This window comes from Dreissena polymorpha, chromosome 7, assembly GCF_020536995.1.
Source record: "Dreissena polymorpha isolate Duluth1 chromosome 7, UMN_Dpol_1.0, whole genome shotgun sequence".
NCBI classification, from domain to species: Eukaryota; Metazoa; Mollusca; class Bivalvia; order Myida; family Dreissenidae; genus Dreissena; species Dreissena polymorpha.
Genome location: NC_068361.1, coordinates 562,483 through 583,380, shown reverse-complemented (window position 1 = coordinate 583,380; position 20,898 = coordinate 562,483). Strand labels below are relative to the sequence as shown.

Sequence of the window (20,898 nt, the reverse complement as noted above, 5' to 3'; positions counted from 1 at the left end):
CGCGATCCCCGATGTGTAGTCCAGCACTCGACCTACTGATGACTTCGACCCGTTGATTTTTAGCTCATCTATTTTTTAAAAACAAATTATGAGCTATTGTCATCACCTGAGCGTCGGCATCGGCGTCGGCGTCCGGTAATGATTTGTGTTTATGTCCACTTTTTTCATAAAGTATCAAAGCTATTGCATTCAAAAATGGCACACTTACTAACAATAATGAGTGGACTGGGCAGGAAAAGTAATATAACTCTGGCTGGCATTTTGACAGAATTATGTGCCCTTTTAATAATTAGAAAATTGAAATTTGTGTTAAGTTGTGTGTTTAGGTCCACTTTATTCCTAAGGTATCAAGTGAGTATTGAATGGGCAGCAAAATACTAGATCTACTCAGCTGGTTGTCAGTGTTTATCTGAGATTAAATTAACATTGGTATATTTATGTACAGGTTTATGGTCGTTTCAGACTGGGGAAATCTTAACTACTATAAAAAATATATATTATAAAGTAACATGCAAAGAAACTGCATTCATAATCATATTGATGATATAAACAAATAATATTAAAATAGACTGTTGTGTGTTTTGTTAAAAGAAACCTTAAAATATGAAAACATTACAAAGTCTAAATGTTCTTTATTTAACTTTACAGTCATTATTGTAATTATGAAATAATTATTAAAGAGGAGCAAAATTTTAAAAAAAGAAGAAGAATTAAAGGAGTGAATTAAAAACAATATAAAGTGCAAAAAGATTTTTAATGCATGGTCATCCCTCAGACTTAAAATTATAAGTGGAAACTGTAAAAGTCAGCAATAGATAAAATATATTTACAGTTAAAATGTGTTATTGTTCTCTCCTAAATTAATTTTTTTACCAGCAATGCAAAATAATGCAAATTCTCAGAGTATAATTCATGATCACAAGTCACAAGTTCACAATCTGTCTCCAGAATCTGAACATGAAAATCATAAATTAGATCAAAGCTTTATGCTGAATAAATTATACTGTGACTGAAATAGTTGTGTCTATAATACATGTTCATTGATTGTACAAATGTATGTAAACACGTTTATTAGGTTATCAGTTACCGTGGTAATATTTTGTTCAGTACTTTGGTTTAAATTAAATTTATTTAGTTATTGTTCAGCTTCATGGAAATTTGCTAAGTCCAATATTAGTCTCTGTAAAAACTACTAAGTTCAAAATTCCGTCATGTGGCTTCACAAATATTTTATTAGTATGAAATTCTGCCCCGCGAAAGAAACAAAGTGCAAAATTCCGTCCACAAATCTTCATCATACAAATTCTAAGTATAAAATTACGCCCGGATTTGTTTTACGCCCGGAAAAAACAGTTGAATTACGCCCAGAAATAATTTTAATTCCGGGCGTAAAACTCCCGCCAGTTGTACAGGCGTAATTCCAACATAACGTGCCAATTTAGCCCCGATTACGCCCGGAATCCGCCCCATTATTTCGTACAGGTGGCAGGTTGAATTTTACCTTGACCTTTGAATGACATTGACTTTCAATATCAAATTATTAAATTTTGCTAAAATTGCCAAAACTTATTTATTTATGATCAGATTTGATTCATACTTTGACAAAGCAACATTTACCTGACATACCACAATAGACTCCACCCAAACCAACCCCACGCTCCACCCCAGAATCCCCTCCCCCCAAAAAAGTATTTTTTTTGCATATTTTGCTTATTTTTGAAAGATCATCTAATAAATGACCACAACCCACACTATACCCCCCTCTCACCCCCTTCGACCCCCCCCCCCCCTCCGCATAAAAGAAAATATTAAACATGGATAAAAAACACAAATATTTATTTTTATTATTTTATTTTTGACAGACTGTCCAACCATCCCAACCAGAAATTCCCCCCCCCCCCAACAAAAAAACTCTTTTTTTTCACACAACCACACTATACACCCCTCTCCACCCCCACCCTCCCCCTTTTTGAGCGAAGTATTGAGATAGATCCCTTCACCTTTTAAATGAAAAATAGATGAGCGGTCTGCATCCGCTAGGCGGTGGTCTTGTTTACTTACGGATTATTTTGTATGACACGTTTTATCATCTTGTTTTTGAGTGATTTTAATATCAACTATACGCCGGTCTATATCACAAATTATATTTGTATGAGTCTTATTTACCTGTTATATACGTAGGTCTTATTTTTGTAGGTGGGTTCTTATAATATTCATTACCATACACGCACCAATATGGCTTTCCTCGATTTATATATTTTTAAGATGATGTAATGATGATTGTCTGAAATATAATAATAACAATATTTGACAATTATGATAAATTATAAATCAGATAATTTAAACAATACAATATAGTTGAATTACTTTACTTATTGCATTTATAACAATAATACAAGTAAATACAATTACAATAATACAATCGCTCACTAGGAAACATATAATATCATCACTAAAACATAATACTAGATCTACAACTGAAACATATAGACGTGTCTTTGTTCGTGGTCACAGTCAAAGTGAAGTGTGAAATTATATAAATTCACATGAAGTCATGTAAGAAGTTAAACACCTCGACACTGATTCACTCACGCATACCACTTTCACCAGTTGTTGTATTAGGCTAATAGGACTATGTGTGTATAATTAAATACCCTGTTACACATTTGTATATTTCATAAGAGAACAACACATTTGCGGTTTTTAGTTTGAAGTACGGATTCAACAGGTTAAGCCTTTTGCAGAAAAGGTTAAAATAAAACTTTGTTTAATAACTGCTTTTATTGAATAAGTAATTCAAATACAATGTCAATCATTCGACATACTGTCACTTAGCGCTATCTCCTTCTTTAATCTTCTTCCCCATGTTGTATCGATGCATACCTTGGAGGAACATAGTTTTGCCCAGTTCTGTTCTATAATAATCTGCCACGCGAATTACGTGATTCAATAATGTGTCAATAAACAGAAAAAGTACATTTTTTGTTACAAATACAGGTAATGTTTTTTATATAATTGGCAGCATTGTTTAAATCGTTTAATTTAAGTCTGGATCTGTGGGGAAATTATTTATATAACGGGGATTCACACGTCTATTTTACTCGTGAAAACAAGCGAAGTGACAGATTGATACTATAGTCTGCGTATTTGATATTTTGTTAATCATTTTACAAGATTGATTGCTCGCCAAAATAAAGTGTTTAGATATAAATGTTATCTAAATTATCATTATTATTTGAAATGCTATCCAGTTTACGTCGCATTTGCTCTATCATAGTTTATTATTTGTATTATTAATTTTGGTCAGCAATAACGACACAATCAACTTACAACAATTTTAAGTAATTAAGGAAGCGAATAAATCAACTAAATCGATTTTAAAAGATAACTTTTCGTCGATTTGAAATAGAAAATTACCCAGCACCATTCGATACGACGCGAATGAAAACGGTCTAATAAATATACTCAATACTGGCTATTATTTATTTGGTGTAGTTTAAAAAAAAATCTATTTAAATGAATTATTCAAATAAAATATTATTACGAACATTAAATAATCGCTAATGTAGCCTACGTACGCGTAACTTAACAGTTTTGAAGTTATTCAGTTAATTGTTTAATTTACCGGTCAAAATGATTGAAAATCCGAATAATGTTTTAATAACCCGTTGCATCCTTGTTTAAAAGGGTTATATAACAGGTAATTAACAAAATAATAGGTCTGATATATGGAAGGGAAAGAAGGCCAATATTATTTATCACCAGAAATATTGCACGTGTTGAGTATTCAGCTAATATGTTCCATGTTGCATTATAGATTATACATACATGTAAAATAATATCCTTTCAAATAAACAATGGTTGATACTTAATGTTTCATTTTTCAACAATGTTAATTTTTTAGATTGAGACATATCAAATGTTCTTCTTGTGTATTGTCCAATTAAAACTGTTCAATGAATAAAAAATTAAATGTTCAAATCGCATATACAACGCACATAACTTTGTCACAACTCTAACGCTTCTTTACAAATGTGAATGCTAAAGTATACAAATTTGCAACAGTAACTTTAACGAACTGCCGATTTCCACTGTGAGCGTGTAATATATAATCGTTCCGTCCTTCACCATACGCTATTTATTTAACTACTGGTCCCGCGCATCAGAGTTACCGAATTCCTGAAACCGAAAACCGTATTTACCTTGAGCGTCTGATCGACATGGGGCTGGACTCGAAATTGCCGCTAAACAATTCCCGATTTAAACCGATTTCGACGTTATAACGCAAACAAAAGGACAAGTCTGTGTTGTAAGTTAATAAACTCGTATTTGTTTATTGTACTAATGTGGATTATGTTCTTTAGCTAAGATATTTCGATAGTTTTACTCTTGTAAAAAGCGGCACTGAACGTTCGGCCAGACGAGAGCCGACGTAGCATTTCTACGAGTTCGAGAAGTGTTTTCTTGTAGTTTATGTTGGCAAGTAGCCGTTCGTAGTCATTGTGTAGGTGATATTTCTGTGTCAAGAGATACCTACCTTGTACATGATATATATATTTTAAGAGAATTTGTTTTGTCAAAATGATGAAAAATTTTGTTTTATGGCATATTGATGGTGTTTAAGTGACATGGCATGCGCCCAACACCCGTGGCTACTACTAATTACAATTTGTACCATAACACCCGACCGGTTGACTTGAAAATGCGTTGTAAAATGTTGAATTGTGATTCGTCAACTTGTATTCTGTACAAGTGATGCTTCATTTTCAGTTCTGTAGTTCAAAAAGTTACATTTTGTTTATAAACATTTACACATTTTGTAAAATCGGACCATACAACATTTTACACTTTACAATTGTACAAAACAGATATGAAAATTTTGCATTTAAAAAACTTCGCTGTAAAACAAATGATCTGAATGTTCAACACGTGCAACATTTCTGGTGATGAATAATATTGGCGGTCTTTCCCATACTGATATATGCACTATTCAAGTATTTCCTTTTTCATTTTGATGTGTGTTCCTTTTCTTGCATGTCTTGACAATTAGTGAAATGAACGATTAAAATACATAGTGCACTATTTTTGTATTTCATAATATTTTATTATTGCTTTTTATATATATTTCTAACCTTATGTGTATATTACTTCAAAAAGATTTGCAATACCTAGTCATAGGTGCTCATTAAGGTTTGGACACTTGGATTTAAAGGGTAAGCCAAACTAACGCAATATATAACCAAACAAAGGTCTATCCTGATAATCTCAGTATGTACAATGAAATGTTATATGGTGATTGTATCGTTTATACCAACAGGAATGTCTGTGATGCACTATAAAGGCCAGTGTTACCTTGGCCATTACAAGTATTTACCGGGAAACAACTTCAAATTCCTCGGTATTACGGTAGATGGGTGAGGAACGCACATTTGAATTTATGGCATTGCACATTGTATTGAAATGCATTAACATATATAAAATCAATTCAAAATAGTTCTATTTTACTTGGAGAATTTGACGTACTGGTATAAGTCTAAAGTTGTAGTTATAATAGTGTTAGAAACATAGTAAAATATATTAATTACAACGGAACAGTCATGAACACTATAAAACAACGGGCAAACCATACAGCCCGCTTTTTTGTTAAATGACCGTGATAGCCATCTCAGGAGACAATGAAGGCGATACAGACGAATCGATTTCGCTAGTAATGTGTTTGAAATCATATTTCATTTGTTGGTTGTGGCTTCCATATTTATCGCTTGCTATTTTTCTTGTTTGAAAAAAAAAAACAACGGATCTTTTTATAATAAAACGATCAGCATTTCCTATCGTAACATGTTACACCACCGGTTTGACGCAAACCATCTGCTGCTTTTGATACTGCAATTTTAATCTGTTTAATTATCTACATGCACTACAATGCATAACTTAAAGAGATCTTGGAAATGCAGTGTATGCCCTTTAGTACCATTTTAAATGTACGAACATTATACGCTAGCTGATCACGTGTATGCTGATACAGAGAGTTAAACTCATTGTGTTTTTCAACATTAAGAATTCAAGGTAATATTGTTTTGAAGATTTGATTTCATTCACAATTTCCTTTGTTATGCAGGACCTGCACGCCAAAAAAGGTTTTTTTTTTGGAGTTTGTGGCGGTTCCATATCGTCACCTGTTTATTCTTCTGGCCATGGCATTGGCACTGGAGCTGGTACTGGTGCATACCACGTCGTAAGTAAAAAATGTATTGGTTAAGTTTTTTATATCACACGTATATCTACAAAGTGTCTTTACACTTGAATAAATTATTCTCTATGCAATGTAAATGTTTAAGATTAATTGCAATAATATTTCACGTACCCATATTTTATGAATATTCGCATAAGACATATTTAATTTTTATATCGCACTACTGATTAAGAGAAAATATATTCGAAACATGTTGTTAATTAACAATTATATGCTCAGAATTATCACGCTTGTATTTGTTCGGATTTCTAATCGAAACACAAATCATTTCCATAATAATTATTTGAACTGTGACAACCCGAGACTTTATTATATAAATTATGGAAACACAAGAGCAAACACTGATTGTGATGCAGTATCGTTTACGTTTTAAATATTGTAACTATATTTGCGATCGATATGCCCGTTTGAGTCATTCAGATTTTGTGCGTTGATTGAACAAAATTTATATGTGTATTCGAGTGTTTACTGCTTGCCTGACTGTGATCTAAGTATCATCACACAACAAAAACGTATATAGCGGTTTGTCTTTATAGCAAATATTATTATCTTACTGAACAGCCCAGCCGCCACAAATGGGTGCTCCTCCTTCATATACATACTGCCCACCTACTGAGATAAAGCTCAAGACTACATACTATGCCCCTAGAGGTGCAAAAACATCAGCGGTTACCTGGACAGAGCCACCAAGAAGTGGGACAAGTATAACAAGGCAATTCAGAAAGACAATAAGCGTTTTTTTAAGATCACGAGTATCGTTTACGTTTGGTGAAAATAGCTGTATTATCAATTTTGCCATATACAAAACAAATAGCTGGTATCTTAGTAATTAGAAGGATGTATGTGATTACATAAGATGCTGTATTAATGTATATAATTACTCAGATTTATTATATTACATATGTCATATATATATATATATATATGTTATATTTGTAATGAATCGTTTTAGTTCATTGACGTGTTGCGGTGGATTTTCTAGCGGTCAATCTTTCACTGGATCTGTCGACGGAACCACATATTATATGACGTACACAGTGAAAGATAATTACGGAAGAAAGGACACATGCGGTTTTTCGTTTACGGTGTTCTGTAAGTTATACATGATAAATGTTATATATATGCAAAAGTATGTACATAAAGTGTAAAGTGATGATCTCCTTCAGATACAAATGAGTCTCATTCTTTTTAAGACATGTATCTTTTAATATGCTCAAGTTTTACACATGTTTAAATTGTAAAATATTGTCAAAATAGACCATGCATGCATGGAGCCTACGCCATCGTTTACTCGAATCAAGCATACATGTACTAACGGTCTTCTGTATGGAAGCGAGTGCACGTTTCAATGCAAAGAAGGCTACATGATTCCAAGTGGTATGTCCCATACTGCCACATGCGAGATAACCAACGGGAATTCCACACAATGGACAACACTACCGGAATGTCAAAGTATAAATCATGTTTTTCCAATGTGCTTTTCTTTGTTTTTTTATCTTTTGACATTTATCGACATGATTTCCGCAGGCTTCATGTTTAATGGCCGTCAAATGCGTTTTGATACATACACGTATTAAATGTTGTTTACATTACATGCTGTTTACAATTTAGAGATTAAATGCCAGACGCCTTCAACTCCTGATAACGGACAAATTACTTGTTCAAATTCGATACACGAGTTTGGAACCATGTGCTTCTCTTCATGCAATAACGGGTACCGCCTCTCAGTCCCTCCTTTTTCGTACTGTAAGTCTGACGGGCTCTGGAGTGGGACTTCAGATAATGTGACATGCAAAGGTTAGAAATATTATTTCTCCCAGGTTAAATAGCATTACTTTTATGTTTACAATTGTGTGTTTTTTTGGATGTCTATAAAATACATGTACTTATGCTTTTCAACAGTTGTAATGCCCTTACGCATCTATTACACGACGGTGTACATGTCTGGTTTATGCTGGTCATGTATTAGTTCTTACATATGTATATAATTTATGCCATGACAATATATGTTTGCTAAACGATAGACGCTGAACCACCTGAGATAAAGTGTTCAAGTCACGTGATTTACGCTGAGAGTGGTAAGTCCACTGCCCGGGTGTATTGGACTGAGCCAGTGGTGATCGATAACCTCGAACGTTCATTGAAGGCAGAAAAGCGCTCTACTATCAACCAGGGAGATTCATTACCGGAAGGAACGTATCATATTGCTTACCAAGCGACTGACTCTGCGGGCAATTCTCACCTCAATCTGTCGCAATGCAGTGTGTTCATTCAAGTTCAAGGTACGTATTATTGATTGGTTATTGCTAACAATTCATTTTTTGTTAATCATATACATCACAGATGATTAGTTTCCATATGTAATAGACAATACAATGTATACCAGGTATATATAGAACCAAAGCCAAAACTAAAGAGTAAAAGTTAAATATATGAAAACCACTGCTTGCTCTTCAAATTTAAAGCTGTAAACGCTTTTTGTAACTATAACACCGACATGTATCATGTGTCTACAAAAGAATATTATACTGATATATTCAATTTTGTATTGATATAATTGGCTTGCAAATACACGTGGAAAACATAAAAACCTCTCAAGTGAAAACATAATTATTATTAATTTGTTTCGAACGATTCTTTGAATAGTGAAAATTGTATCTTTGGTGTAATATGTGGGAAAACATAATCAGGTAATTCTGAGATCCCGTCAGTTAAGTAAGCCCGTTTTAAAACCAGTTGTGCAAAATATAAGAGAATAGTTTTAATAGTATGCACGACATAGTCGTCATTTGCATTTACGAACCGGGTCTAAATGTTCGCAAACTATTTTATAACTCGACTTTTAAATGACAGCACTTTATGGTTAATGTTCACATTAAAACTCATTTCATCGGAAACCGCAGTGGTTTGATCTTTTAAATTCAACTTTATATCAAGATCGATGAATTATTAAAGGAAATTTATAAACGAAACATTTAAGGCTATATCTTAGTTATTCGGCTTAAATAATTGTCTCCCGAACTTCATTTAAGATTTTTTTTAAATGTAGCCGTTGGTGCAAACAAGATCTGTCAAAATGGCTCGTGTTTTTCGTTTTAATATCTGTATTAAGGTCAACATTGAACAGACAATATTCTCTGATACGTGCAGGTCAGTATCATGCTCATTTGCATGAAAACAGTGTCACGAAAAATCGCGTTAATGTGGTTGGTTCAATAAAAGCACTGTGTTTATTAATTTTACGTTTTACAACCATTACATGCAATACTATTTCAAAGTAAAGAAGTAACTCTACTGCTGACATCCTCGAAATACTGGACATGATAACATAATTGATGATATGTACGGAAATACAAACTTCTAGGGGGCCAATACACAATATACACAATTAACATTTACCATTAACAAGATATTCGGCTCACCCCCTTTGAACGGTAAATGAAAGTATTGGGTATTAAATCTGTGTATTATGGACTTGCTAAGTAATGTAACGTAAACAATTTTCACACATGTAGTAACAGTTCCAAGATATATTTTAGTAATATTAAATAATTGTCCTCTCGAAAACTTTCCAATCGTGATATGGTTTCAGAACTAGACAAAATCAAGGTTCGATTTAACATAAACTTATACAGGGAAATAACTTAAAAAATGTTCTGGCCCGACGCACATTTACGATGAAGGTTATAACGTCCCCCCCCCCTAAAAAAGTGTTTGTTTTGGCAATACATATCTGAAACCACAGACGTGTAATGATGTGTCGTATGTATTGCAGTATATTGGTCCACAGCATAGTTTGTTTAAAGCAGACCCATATGTTAAAAGGTTACCACGTCCCGGAATTTGTAAATTACAAAATTCCAAAAGCTTGAATGGTTCATTTACACAAAAATCATCGAAAATGTTTAAGGTTTTGTTAAACAAATATATAATCGTCATCAAGGGTATTTGTAAAATTAATACTATATAAGTTAAGCTACAGACCAGCTTCGGTGGAAGGTACATCAAACTTAATAGCTGGCAAAAGTAGAATTACTTTTCAAAATCGTATGATTTAACAAGCATGATCTGATTTTGATAGATTGTAACTTTAATGTTGTGTTTTCCAGTATTTGTTTAAAACTATTATTCTTGGGTAACACATGTTCACGCATTATTATGACAAGTGACATAAGATCATCTTGGCCTTTTCATGTGGTAGCTTACTTTGTCAACTGCGCCATTAGTGCCAGCTTCAGCGATATCATTAAGAAGATGCACATTTAAAGAGCCACATTTTATATTTGAAAACCACGAAACCTCAATATAATATTTTGTCTTGATGACTTGATATTTGCTTCCGTGCTTGAATTATTAGTAATTCCCGTTTAGTTCATCTTAGGTATTCGCTAATATACGCCAATCACGTAATTATATACTTTTTCGAAATTTTGCCTAAAGGTTTTGAAAATGAAACTAAGCTAGCGAGTAAACTGTACAATATTTAAGCATGTCCAGTTTTATAAAACATTGTCAATATCTTTGTTATTCTTAACATCTTTTATGTCTGAGTTGGGTTTGCTAAAAAAAAAATCACTTTATGCTCCATGTCCTTCCAATTTTACGGAGCTTGTACGGAGCTAACATATAATTTTATATAATTTTGATTCCGGACACTCAGGATATATATGTGTCTCTACATACTTCAACTTTCGGCCATTGTATCTTTGTTCAATTGAACTAAGTATACATACTTATGTTGCAACTTTGTAATAAAAAGATGACATATCAGGTTGAAACTATTTATCAAACACGTAATGCTGACTTTTTAAAAACTGTTATTTTTTCTTAACGATCATTTCCTTGGAAATAAACGTATAAATATATATCATACACCCTCACATAAAGATTTCTCCAAAAAGACTTTTATTATTTATTCAGTTATAAAATGCGCATCTGTTCCTACGCATGGCTTGAACGACACACGTTACATGCGATACAACTGCTCCAACACAATGTACTCGAACGGGGTACAGTGTAAGGTATTTTGCGACCTTAATCTTGACTTGAACGGATCGGACACGCTGACTTGCATGAGAGATGAAAGAACTGGAATGGGTGTCTGGAAATGGAGTGGATCAATAGAACCACACTGTAATGGTACGGATAGTTTCGTTGAAACATAATATATTAGTAAATAGGTCCGCTCCATTGCTTTGAGTGTTGAATATGATTAAATAAAAAGTGAGGGAATAATGTAGTAATATTAAAATCATAAATATACATGAGTTTTCTTAAACGCTCATCAAATAACTGCGCTGATAGGTAAAGCCTTTATAAACCAAAATAACCTCAATATGGGAGTTTAATTAATTTATCGTCAAGAAATGACAATAAGAGTTCTAATGGCTTTAAATTGAACCTCGCACCAAAATGAAAAGAATCGTTAATTGAACCCCTAACCGCCAAACCATCACACACAAGAACGCGATTTTTAAAAACGTTATTACTTTTTTGTGACATTCTACTAGACTTATTATTTACAAAGTTGTAATCAGCTTTGTGTATCCGTCTATTAGCAAATTTACATTGGTAATTTTGTCGCAGTGTAAGGAAACAGTCATTCATTTTATTGTATAAGAATAGAAAACTTATTAGCTAAACGGCATCATCATTAAAACATTAGAACAAACTCTTACTTGTTCGATCTGTTTTGAAGCCAGATATACTGCAATTTTTTATCGTTTCCTTATCAATTTTATTGTTTTTTATTAGTGGTTCAGTGTCCCCCGCTAAAACCTCCTGCACATGGAGCGTTAACATACGACACTGTTAACGCCCGACCTATTTACATCATGTTGTGTCAAAAAGGATATGACAGTCCTGTCGTGGGTTCAGCTTTTACCGGAAGATTGGACTGTCGTGACAGTGGAAAGTGGTATCCATTAGACAAGTTCCCAGATTGCATAGGTTGGTATATATATATATGTTACTGTTACAGCTTTACAGTTTAATATCGTGCAATAAACGTTTAATGATATCAGTGCACCTTAATATAAAATTTTCTCTAAGAAAACTTAGGTTTTTTTAGTCTGTAATTATAAATGATATGGTGTCTTAATTGGTATTTGCCATAATGAAAACGTGTGTTTTGTATTGGCTTAAAAACTCATGTGGACTGTTCCACGACAATACGAGTTAACAATTCGACCGCCTCAAAACACATGCAGTACGAAAAAAAGATATTGAATTATAAGCTGTATGTTCAAAGCGCATATTTGTACCGTAGTCATTACTCGTATTTTTGGTATTTGGAAATTGTATTGTGTCCTTCATTTCCATATTTCAAGTGCCAAGGTGGGGCGATATGGTTTTACCATGTGAGCTTATTTACGATGGAGAATGTGAAACGGACAACACCAAAGAAACTATCAAGAATGCAGTCTTGAAATATCTCAACGATACTAAGAAGGCAATAGACGACTCCATATGCCCTGGTAAAAACTGCAGAGCAGAAAATGTCAAGGTCGAGTGTGAGTCTAGAAAACGGCGCGAGGAAGACATAGGACATGAACTCACAAAACGACAGACCTCTTATGTCCAAGTCACATTTGAAATAGCGACCCAATTTGACCTTACGAATTCGACAGAAAGCCTAGCATATAATGAATTGTTTCCTTTGCTGACAGCCGTTGGTAACAGGATAAAAGCAGACGTTGGTGAAGGTAAACTCGATGTCGCCGGTTTTACAATAGCAAAAGATGGCTTTCAAACAAGTAGCGTTCCGAACCTGAAATGCCCATCAGCGTTGAAAAAGGATGGCTTTAAATGCAGTAAGAATTGTTACTAGTTTTGTGTAAAAACTCAATACTATCAAGTAGATATATTTAAAATCAGATAGACCTCTTATGGGATCGATTTGTTGAATAATGTTTTAATTCTTTAAAACTTTCGCATACGAATGGGTATGAAAACGTTACGCAATTTCGGTAGAGCCATGCCCCAAAGGAACCTACATGAACTCGACTACAGGTAACTGTGAACTGTGCAACATCGGTGAATATAATGAAGAGGACGGGAGAGCCGAATGTGACCTTTGTCCTGCAAATCATAGCACACTGAATTATGGTTCTAAACACCAGGCAGACTGCATACGTATGTATATTTTGTTTTTTTTTCTTAAGTACAAAATGAGTTTCGTCATGGAATAATTGCAAAAAAATACGGATCACTCAACACACATCACAAAAAAGCGAATATTTGCATTTAAGAACGCATTTGATATCTCAATCACAAATTCTTTGATAGCATTGTGCGACAAAGGTTTCGTGTCTGATACAACCATGGTTCCTTGTTACCCGTGCCCACTGGGTAGTTATCAGTCAAAGCCCGGAGCTTCTGTTTGCATAAAATGCCCCGTTGGACACACAACGCCATCGACGAATAGCACATCCGGAACTCAATGCAAAGTTTTTGATCTTGAGGTAAGACCGGAATCTTTAAAATACACAAGTATGGTTCCTTTCAAAGATGATATTCAATATATTACCAACCTGTCTTATGGTAGTGTCATACGTTTTATACTTTATCTTAAAATTGTCAAGTTACGATTTCATCGCACAAAACACGTTGTTAACGGTTCTACTTATAATGACAGGTCAACAATCTGAACGGAAATCATTTGATTGGAAAGTTCAACAGCGATGTCACTCTCTCGATAATGTCCGTTTCCCTTTGGACAAAAAGGGATGGCGATGAGACAGGCGAGCTTATTATAAAAGTTGGAGACGCTTCAGATAATATCATTGCAATTAGACTAACAGAGACAATAACGGTGGAAAGCGGGTAAATAATTAAATTGCAGGATTATCAAGATATAGTCAAAATACATTTAGTTTTATAAATGCATAAAGATTATTTTCAATTATCGTTAACAGTAAGATAATTGTGTATCTGGTAGCATGTCACTATTATGTAATCGTGTAAATGCTAAACAGGTGTACAGTGGGGTAGAACATTACATATCGTTGGTATTCGTTCTGCAAAAATGCATGCCAATATGGACAATATGGTGTACCGTTCATGTATACAATGTTTATCACTAGTACATTATCATCAACAACGGCGCTAAGCCAGTCAAGTAAACGATGGCACCACTTGCTGGTTGAGCTAGATTTCTCCTCCAATGTACTGACCGTTTTCGTAAACGGTGTGGAAGATGCCGTAATAGCTGGACTTGTTTCTACTTCAATAGAGTCTGGAAATGTCTCTTTGTCATCTAGTAACGTTTCAGGTTCGCCATTTTGAGGTTTTCCTTACTATGATTTTTTATTTTGCGTTGTGTATTACATTTGAATGAAATACACTGCAGCAACTACGATACATAACCAAACAACAAACTCTTTTTCTCCTAGGGGTAACAATATCTGGTTTAACAATCTTGCCAAGAAAACTCTCGGTCGAAGAAATCGCTAACTTTGGCTCCTGGTGCCCCTTAAATTCTACAGGCACTTTGTTTTCAATGACTGACACAGTTCAAAATATTATTGACGGATTGGTCATCATTACAGAAACTTCGTGCGACCGTAAGTTTATTTGTTTTATAGTGTCAGCGATGAAATAATTAACCCATATTTATCACTATTTTTGCATCTTTGATAGAATGTATTTTGAAACAACAATAACCTTACTTAATGCAATTTTATTTTAATATGTGTGATATATACAGCTAAGTAAACAGTTATAAGAAATGCCTAGAAGACCTTCGGCGTTAAAAATAATATTTAGATGGTGTGCTTTAAATTAAATTCAAGAGGACTGGTGACCGGTTCATTCCTTTAAGAACATAATAATATGCAATATACAATAAGTTTACTTATTATTGCAAAAAGTACAAAATCAATATACATGTACATTGGCTAGGTACGTATTTGATAAAATTGCACTTTGCATTTATTGCAACCATTGCAGTTATTACGTTCTAGGTTGAATTTAAACGTGGCGGTTTGTACATTGTATAATTGATAATGTCTATCTTCCCTACTATTGAAGATTGTATTTGGGGAAAAATTGATTGTCTTCGTATTTTAATACATTAAGGCTTGCATTAATGTTTATTTCTTGTATATAGCCTTCGATGAGTGTGCGACAGCACCGTGCGGTAATCACACATGTGTTAACGGTATAGGAACATTTACCTGCGTATGCAGTGGGGAATGGAGTGGAACACGTTGCGAGGTTTCACCTAACTACTGTCTGAATCATGGATGCAAACACGGCTTATGCGTTCCAGGAAACGGAAATTACACGTGCAACTGTACTGACTTCTACACTGGCAGTGACTGTTCTATTCCTCCGCGTACGTCTATATTCTATTGTTGTCTATGTAGTAGTGATTCAGTTAGCTGATGAAAATCTCATTACTTTCATTACTTCTCATAACATTGTCTGTATTGGAATGTTGCAGGAATAAATGAAAAAAGTATACCTTTTTAATTAGTATCACGTGTACCGAATGTAAGTAATGTATATCCTAACACATGTATCATGCTATTATTGACTTCGTTTCTAGTGGTTTTGTTGTTTAATGAATGTTTGGACGCAAAATAATAGTGTTCTGTCATGTTATCTGCACTCCTCTTAAACAGTGAACGGCGGTTGGTCGTCTTGGATCGATTGGACAGCATGTGACGTCACATGTGGAGGCGGTACACATTCTCGTCAGAGACTTTGTGTAAACCCGCCTCCAGGGCCGGGTGGACTGAGTTGCGATGGCGATGATAAAGAAATCGAGGAATGCAATACAAATAAATGTCCGGGTACACGCATTAAACTTTAACATAATTAAATTATAGAGAATTGTTTATGCTGATACAGGAGTGGTTCACCGACTCGCTATGTAGAATAATTCCTTCTCAAGATTTGTTAATCGTAATATTATAATAAAACGTACGTTTAAAACTCGGATAAAAAAATGATATAACGCAACTTTTATAACGACTATATATGTAAACAAAACAAACAAGCATTATGCATATGTATTTATATTTCTAACAACCATTCGCGATATATTATGTTAGAAAGCATTCGGCTAATCAAACTTCAACAAACACTATTTAGAATGTGAACCACTTAAGAGAAGCATTGGGACAAAACCTAAATGTGAGAATGATCCGAATACCGCGGATAAACTCTGTACGGTCAGTTGTGATCCCGGGAAAACGTTCCCCGATGGCCAGGAGCCGTATTCAAAATACAAGTGCGGTCGCACAACTGGATATACATGGCAGCCATTCGGAAAAGTACCGGAATGTGTGGGTAAGTAGAAGAACACACAATCCACAGTATACACATAACCTAAATAAACTGTGTTGCAAAAGAGCTAATTTTGTATATTTATTTAAGAATAAGACAGTACATATCTTATTTAATTTTCAAACTTCAGACTATACTTCCCCCTTCAAGGTTGAAGTGCAGATGAATGCTGAGATCACACAGAACACAACTAAAAAGAACGATGAAGATATTAAAAACGACGTTTCAAACAAAACGAATACAATGCCTTGCACCGATGGCATGAAATGCCAAGTAACCGTTTCCATAAGCGGCTCTCAAAATCGCCGAAAACGGAGTACCCGAACATCCATCAAGTTATCGTATACTATGGAACTTCCCTCACTGCCTAACTTAGACATGGCCGGCTATGAACAAAATGCAACAGGTATATGTATAATCGTAGTCATTACCTGACCATGCTGACCAATACAAGCCGAAATGAGAGAAATGCTTGAGTTTCAATTTTAAAAAAATGTAAAAAACAATTTAAAATTTAGTTCAACTAATTTGCCTGCGTTTGTATTGGACGTATGTGCTTTCTTGACACGACTTTGTAACATTAGTTGTTTGTCTTATAATCGAGTGAATATGTAACCCACTTATGTTTTTTAGTGTCTCCCGACTTGCAAACTCTGAAAGATGCATTCAGTGCAGTAGAAGAGCAATACACGTTTTTTTTGGACAATGCCAAGACAATATTGAATGGTACGGTGGACGGAGTACAGTACACCGTTGATCCGGACACCATTGAAGCATTCATTGGCGCCTACTGTAATCCAGGGTTTTCAGGCAGCAACGGTTTTTGCGGTATAATGATTGTACTTTCTTCATTGTTTTACTAGATACTTTATGTTCTTATACGCAACATTTTTATTCGCCAGATAAAAACGTTTGTTGAATAAGAAAATTATATATAGCATAATACTACTATCACTCATTATGGTGCACGTCCATTTTAATTAACATTCGTTGAATGCATACATAAGCGAAATTATGCGCATATAACAACAAAATACAATATGCACGCTACCGCAATCAATTGTTATAAAAACAGGAATAGTTTAATAATGATACTTGTAATTAGATGTATAATTTACATTGTTAGAATAAAATGAATATACTCTAATTCGCATCAAACTTCCTCAGTGGAGTGTCCAAGTGGTACACACGAGGTCGACGCGGTGTGCCAGACTTGTGACGTTGGAACCTATCAGTCTATTACTGGTCAGACAACGTGTGAGCCCTGTCCGACCGGGTATACTACTGCAACCTACATGGCTACAAGCATTGAAGAATGTAACGGTAAAGTGACATTATTTATACATTGAAAAGCTGTTAATCTATCTAATAGTTATCAACGCATTCTGTATTGATGTAAAGGTAATTAAAAGCAATTAATGTTATGGATACTGGTCGTTTGAATATAGGTGTAAGTACTAAACTGTATTAGTTTCAGATATTTCAATATGCACGTATGCTTTCAATTAACAAACACTTACAAGGTGTACCATAATTTGATTTGGGGAAAAATGAAATAAAATAAATTTGACGGATCATTTTACGAATATTGTATCTCTATTAGTTTTAAGTTATGCCAACGTGAATACGTACCTTTTTTAAATTCCCAGTGAGAATAGCAACAACAGCACATGGTGATGACATGAAACAGGAAAAATCCAATTCAAAAAGTAATGTATCTATGTTAATGGACATTTGTTCTGTTTTGCTTTTCTAATCATTAAATCAAATGAATTCGTCGTACTAATATAACCACATGTTTCGATCGATCTTAAACCACTTCTTTTAAACCTCAGCAAAGATTAAGTTGTTTAAATAACAGTGGTCGCCGTAGTGTAATGGATATGGTGTTCGCCTAGCGATCGGGAGGTCATGGGTTCGATCCCCACTGTGGGAGTGTTCTTTAGATTTTCCCCAAAGACACCAAGTACTGGTTCTACGCCCAGGAAACGTACTCGAGAGCGTTTCAATAAGCCTAAGGCTTTCGATGCAATCGAGCTCAAATAAATAGGTTTAAACTAAATAACAGTGTAAAATAACAATAATAAAACCAACTATTATTCTAAGTCAGTGTCTAATGGCGACCCATCTTTAAAAAAGTGTGGATCCTCAATAATATATTAATAAAACCATCTACAAAATGATTATTAATTGTATATCTTCTCCGGTGTTATAATGACAGCATATAAGTGTTCGGCTTTAAATTACATAACGGACACTTTCACGGTAATGGGCAGCATAACGTTTCCTTCATTAAGATGGTGTCTGTAAGTGCAGAAATAATTGCCAATCGCTCGCCTGAAATGACTTGAGCTTCAAGAAAATAACATCTACGATACATTTTACGGAATCATTTTCATCAGTAATTTAACAGATATTTAACAGATTTAACTTATATTTTGTATTATGCGCGTGATCTCAGGATCTTATTTTATGAATTTCATGAATCTTCAAAAGCGATATTCTTAAAGGGTGTATATGCGCATATTCCTCTCTGAATATTTTTGTTTAAAATCTCTTACACTAAAAGATAAAATTGTATATGCAGGATCGCTATATGATCGACATGCGCCTCGTGTACGTGATTCAGTTCCAATGTAATGGCAATTTTTGTTTGCTAGGTTATTAATGGTTCATAGATTTATTGATTCTAGTTATGTTCACACGCTTTTAACTATTCCATCTAATTACAAAGAGCATAATATGTAAGCATTCATTAGTTGCACTGACATTCTTCTGCAACAATTCTGCGTATATTTAATTATTGTGTTTGTTGTATTTGTATCAAATATTTATTTGTATTGTAAGATTTTGGAGCTTCATGTTTACCGAAAGTATTGTCACTATAAGATATTACGACAAATCGCATCAGCATTTAATTTTAAACGATCGGTTGCTCATCCTCAAGCTATCAAAATTTCTGATATACGCATTGTTAACATGATATAAACTTATAAAAGCGCACTAACGTCAGTTTGAATGATCGTACGGACAAATTAAACAGCTGAGTTACTGTATATACATACGTCAACATAACTGTTACCTTTTGGTCCAAATAACGATATTGTAACAAATGTGTTTTTTCAGCCGTAGCTATTGCCTCATCGATTTCCTCAGTGGTCGTAGTTGCAGGTGTTATCATCATTGGAGCCTTCTGTTACAAACGTTTCAGGTATGAGCAAACCTATGTAATTTTTACAAACTAATTCTCGTTTTAAAAATAAACCGGAACTTTTGAACTTTTCCCCGTTTGTAAATTCGTATTAAATTAACATGTTCACTTGTGAATAGGCAAAGCAGAAGCTCAAAATGTAAACACACATTTATTAAAGTTTTAAAAACACGTGTTGAACTCATTTTGAAATACCATTTGATTTTCAGAAAGCAAGCCCGTATTGCACGTAGCAAGAGCTTGGCTAGCCTTAACATGGTACGGCCAGAGGTTGTGGGATCAATGGCGCAGTTCCAAATGCACCTAAGAGGAGCAGAACAGGCGAATGTCCGCTACATCAGAGAAAATTCGATCGGTTGCAATTCTCCCTCGCCTTCTAATTAAAATGCACCGAAGGATTAAAACTAAATGTTTCAGTAAACCGATTAAAAAAATACCATTCAGTATGAAAGTTTAACACGTTATATATGACGCGTTAAACTTTCATACTTTATTGTATTTATTTAATCCGTTTAGCGTAGTTATGGTACTTTAATGTACTGTTGAGACGACACTCGGTGTTTGATAACCTTAAACATCAAAAAAAAAGTAAACATATTGCACGACAGAGGTCTACACACAAAGTGTTTTTTCCCCTCTTAACACACTATTACCTCGGTAATTTCATATAATTTTGCAGTGCTATATACGATGTACACTGAATGATACTTGTATATATAAGACTTTTGATTGCGTAGAAAAACTGTTGTTTCTAGTACATTGAGCACACAGTACTACACATTGATTTAATCAGTTTTGAACTATGGTCCATATAGCGAGTGAGTAAGTAAGTAAGTAAGTAAGTATTAAAGTGAGTGTTCAACACGTTTCGTAAAACACGTAATGGCCTTTAAACATATCACCACACTTATACTTCCTATGTGTATAGTTTAAATATACGCGATTGGCGTTTTCACGTGAATAGACATTAACAATCGGCAACGATTTTAGAAAGGATATATAATGGTTTATGGCAACAATAAAACATTCATATATTCAGATTAAAAATCATATGATTAAATTATAATATTACTTAATTTGAACATCACGAATGCAGTCTTTGGCATCGATTTTGTTTAGAAATACATGGAGCGAGCGATGT

The 20,898-nt window shown here is 34.2% G+C and overlaps 2 protein-coding genes across 2 annotated transcripts; both read left to right on the top strand.

Moving 5' to 3' along the window:
* Positions 1-6,181: 6,181 nt before the first annotated feature.
* Positions 6,182-14,081, top strand: LOC127838115 (sushi, von Willebrand factor type A, EGF and pentraxin domain-containing protein 1-like). The gene is made up of 11 exons (XM_052365688.1): positions 6,182-6,235; positions 6,815-6,965; positions 7,206-7,345; positions 7,511-7,705; positions 7,865-8,050; positions 8,278-8,535; positions 11,174-11,392; positions 12,583-13,065; positions 13,226-13,387; positions 13,541-13,716; positions 13,890-14,081. The coding sequence occupies exons 2-11, from the start codon at positions 6,829-6,831 to the stop codon at positions 14,079-14,081; spliced, it is 2,148 nt and encodes a 715-aa protein (XP_052221648.1). The 5' UTR covers positions 6,182-6,235; positions 6,815-6,828.
* A 297-nt stretch (positions 14,082-14,378) lies between these two features.
* Positions 14,379-20,421, top strand: LOC127838818 (neurogenic locus notch homolog protein 1-like). The gene is made up of 11 exons (XM_052366818.1): positions 14,379-14,525; positions 14,647-14,817; positions 15,363-15,590; positions 15,880-16,050; positions 16,352-16,549; positions 16,677-16,952; positions 17,180-17,374; positions 17,714-17,869; positions 18,196-18,255; positions 19,673-19,757; positions 19,967-20,421. Exons 2-11 carry the CDS (start codon positions 14,754-14,756, stop codon positions 20,139-20,141), a joined length of 1,608 nt encoding a protein of 535 aa, XP_052222778.1. The 5' UTR covers positions 14,379-14,525; positions 14,647-14,753; the 3' UTR covers positions 20,142-20,421.
* The last annotated feature ends 477 nt before the right edge of the window (positions 20,422-20,898 follow it).

Excerpts from the sequence above, each read along its gene's own strand:
- LOC127838115 (XM_052365688.1), top strand. The coding sequence starts at position 6,829 with ATGGGTGCTCCTCCTTCATATACATACTGCCCACCTACTGAGATAAAG. Across the intron at positions 8,051-8,277 it reads AGATAATGTGACATGCAAAG|ACGCTGAACCACCTGAGATA; the intron begins GTTAGAAATATT and ends GCTAAACGATAG. Across the intron at positions 13,388-13,540 it reads ACACCAGGCAGACTGCATAC|CATTGTGCGACAAAGGTTTC; the intron begins GTATGTATATTT and ends ATTCTTTGATAG.
- LOC127838818 (XM_052366818.1), top strand. The coding sequence starts at position 14,754 with ATGACTGACACAGTTCAAAATATTATTGACGGATTGGTCATCATTACA. Across the intron at positions 16,550-16,676 it reads AAAAGTACCGGAATGTGTGG|ACTATACTTCCCCCTTCAAG; the intron begins GTAAGTAGAAGA and ends TTCAAACTTCAG. Across the intron at positions 17,870-18,195 it reads AAGCATTGAAGAATGTAACG|TGAGAATAGCAACAACAGCA; the intron begins GTAAAGTGACAT and ends TTAAATTCCCAG.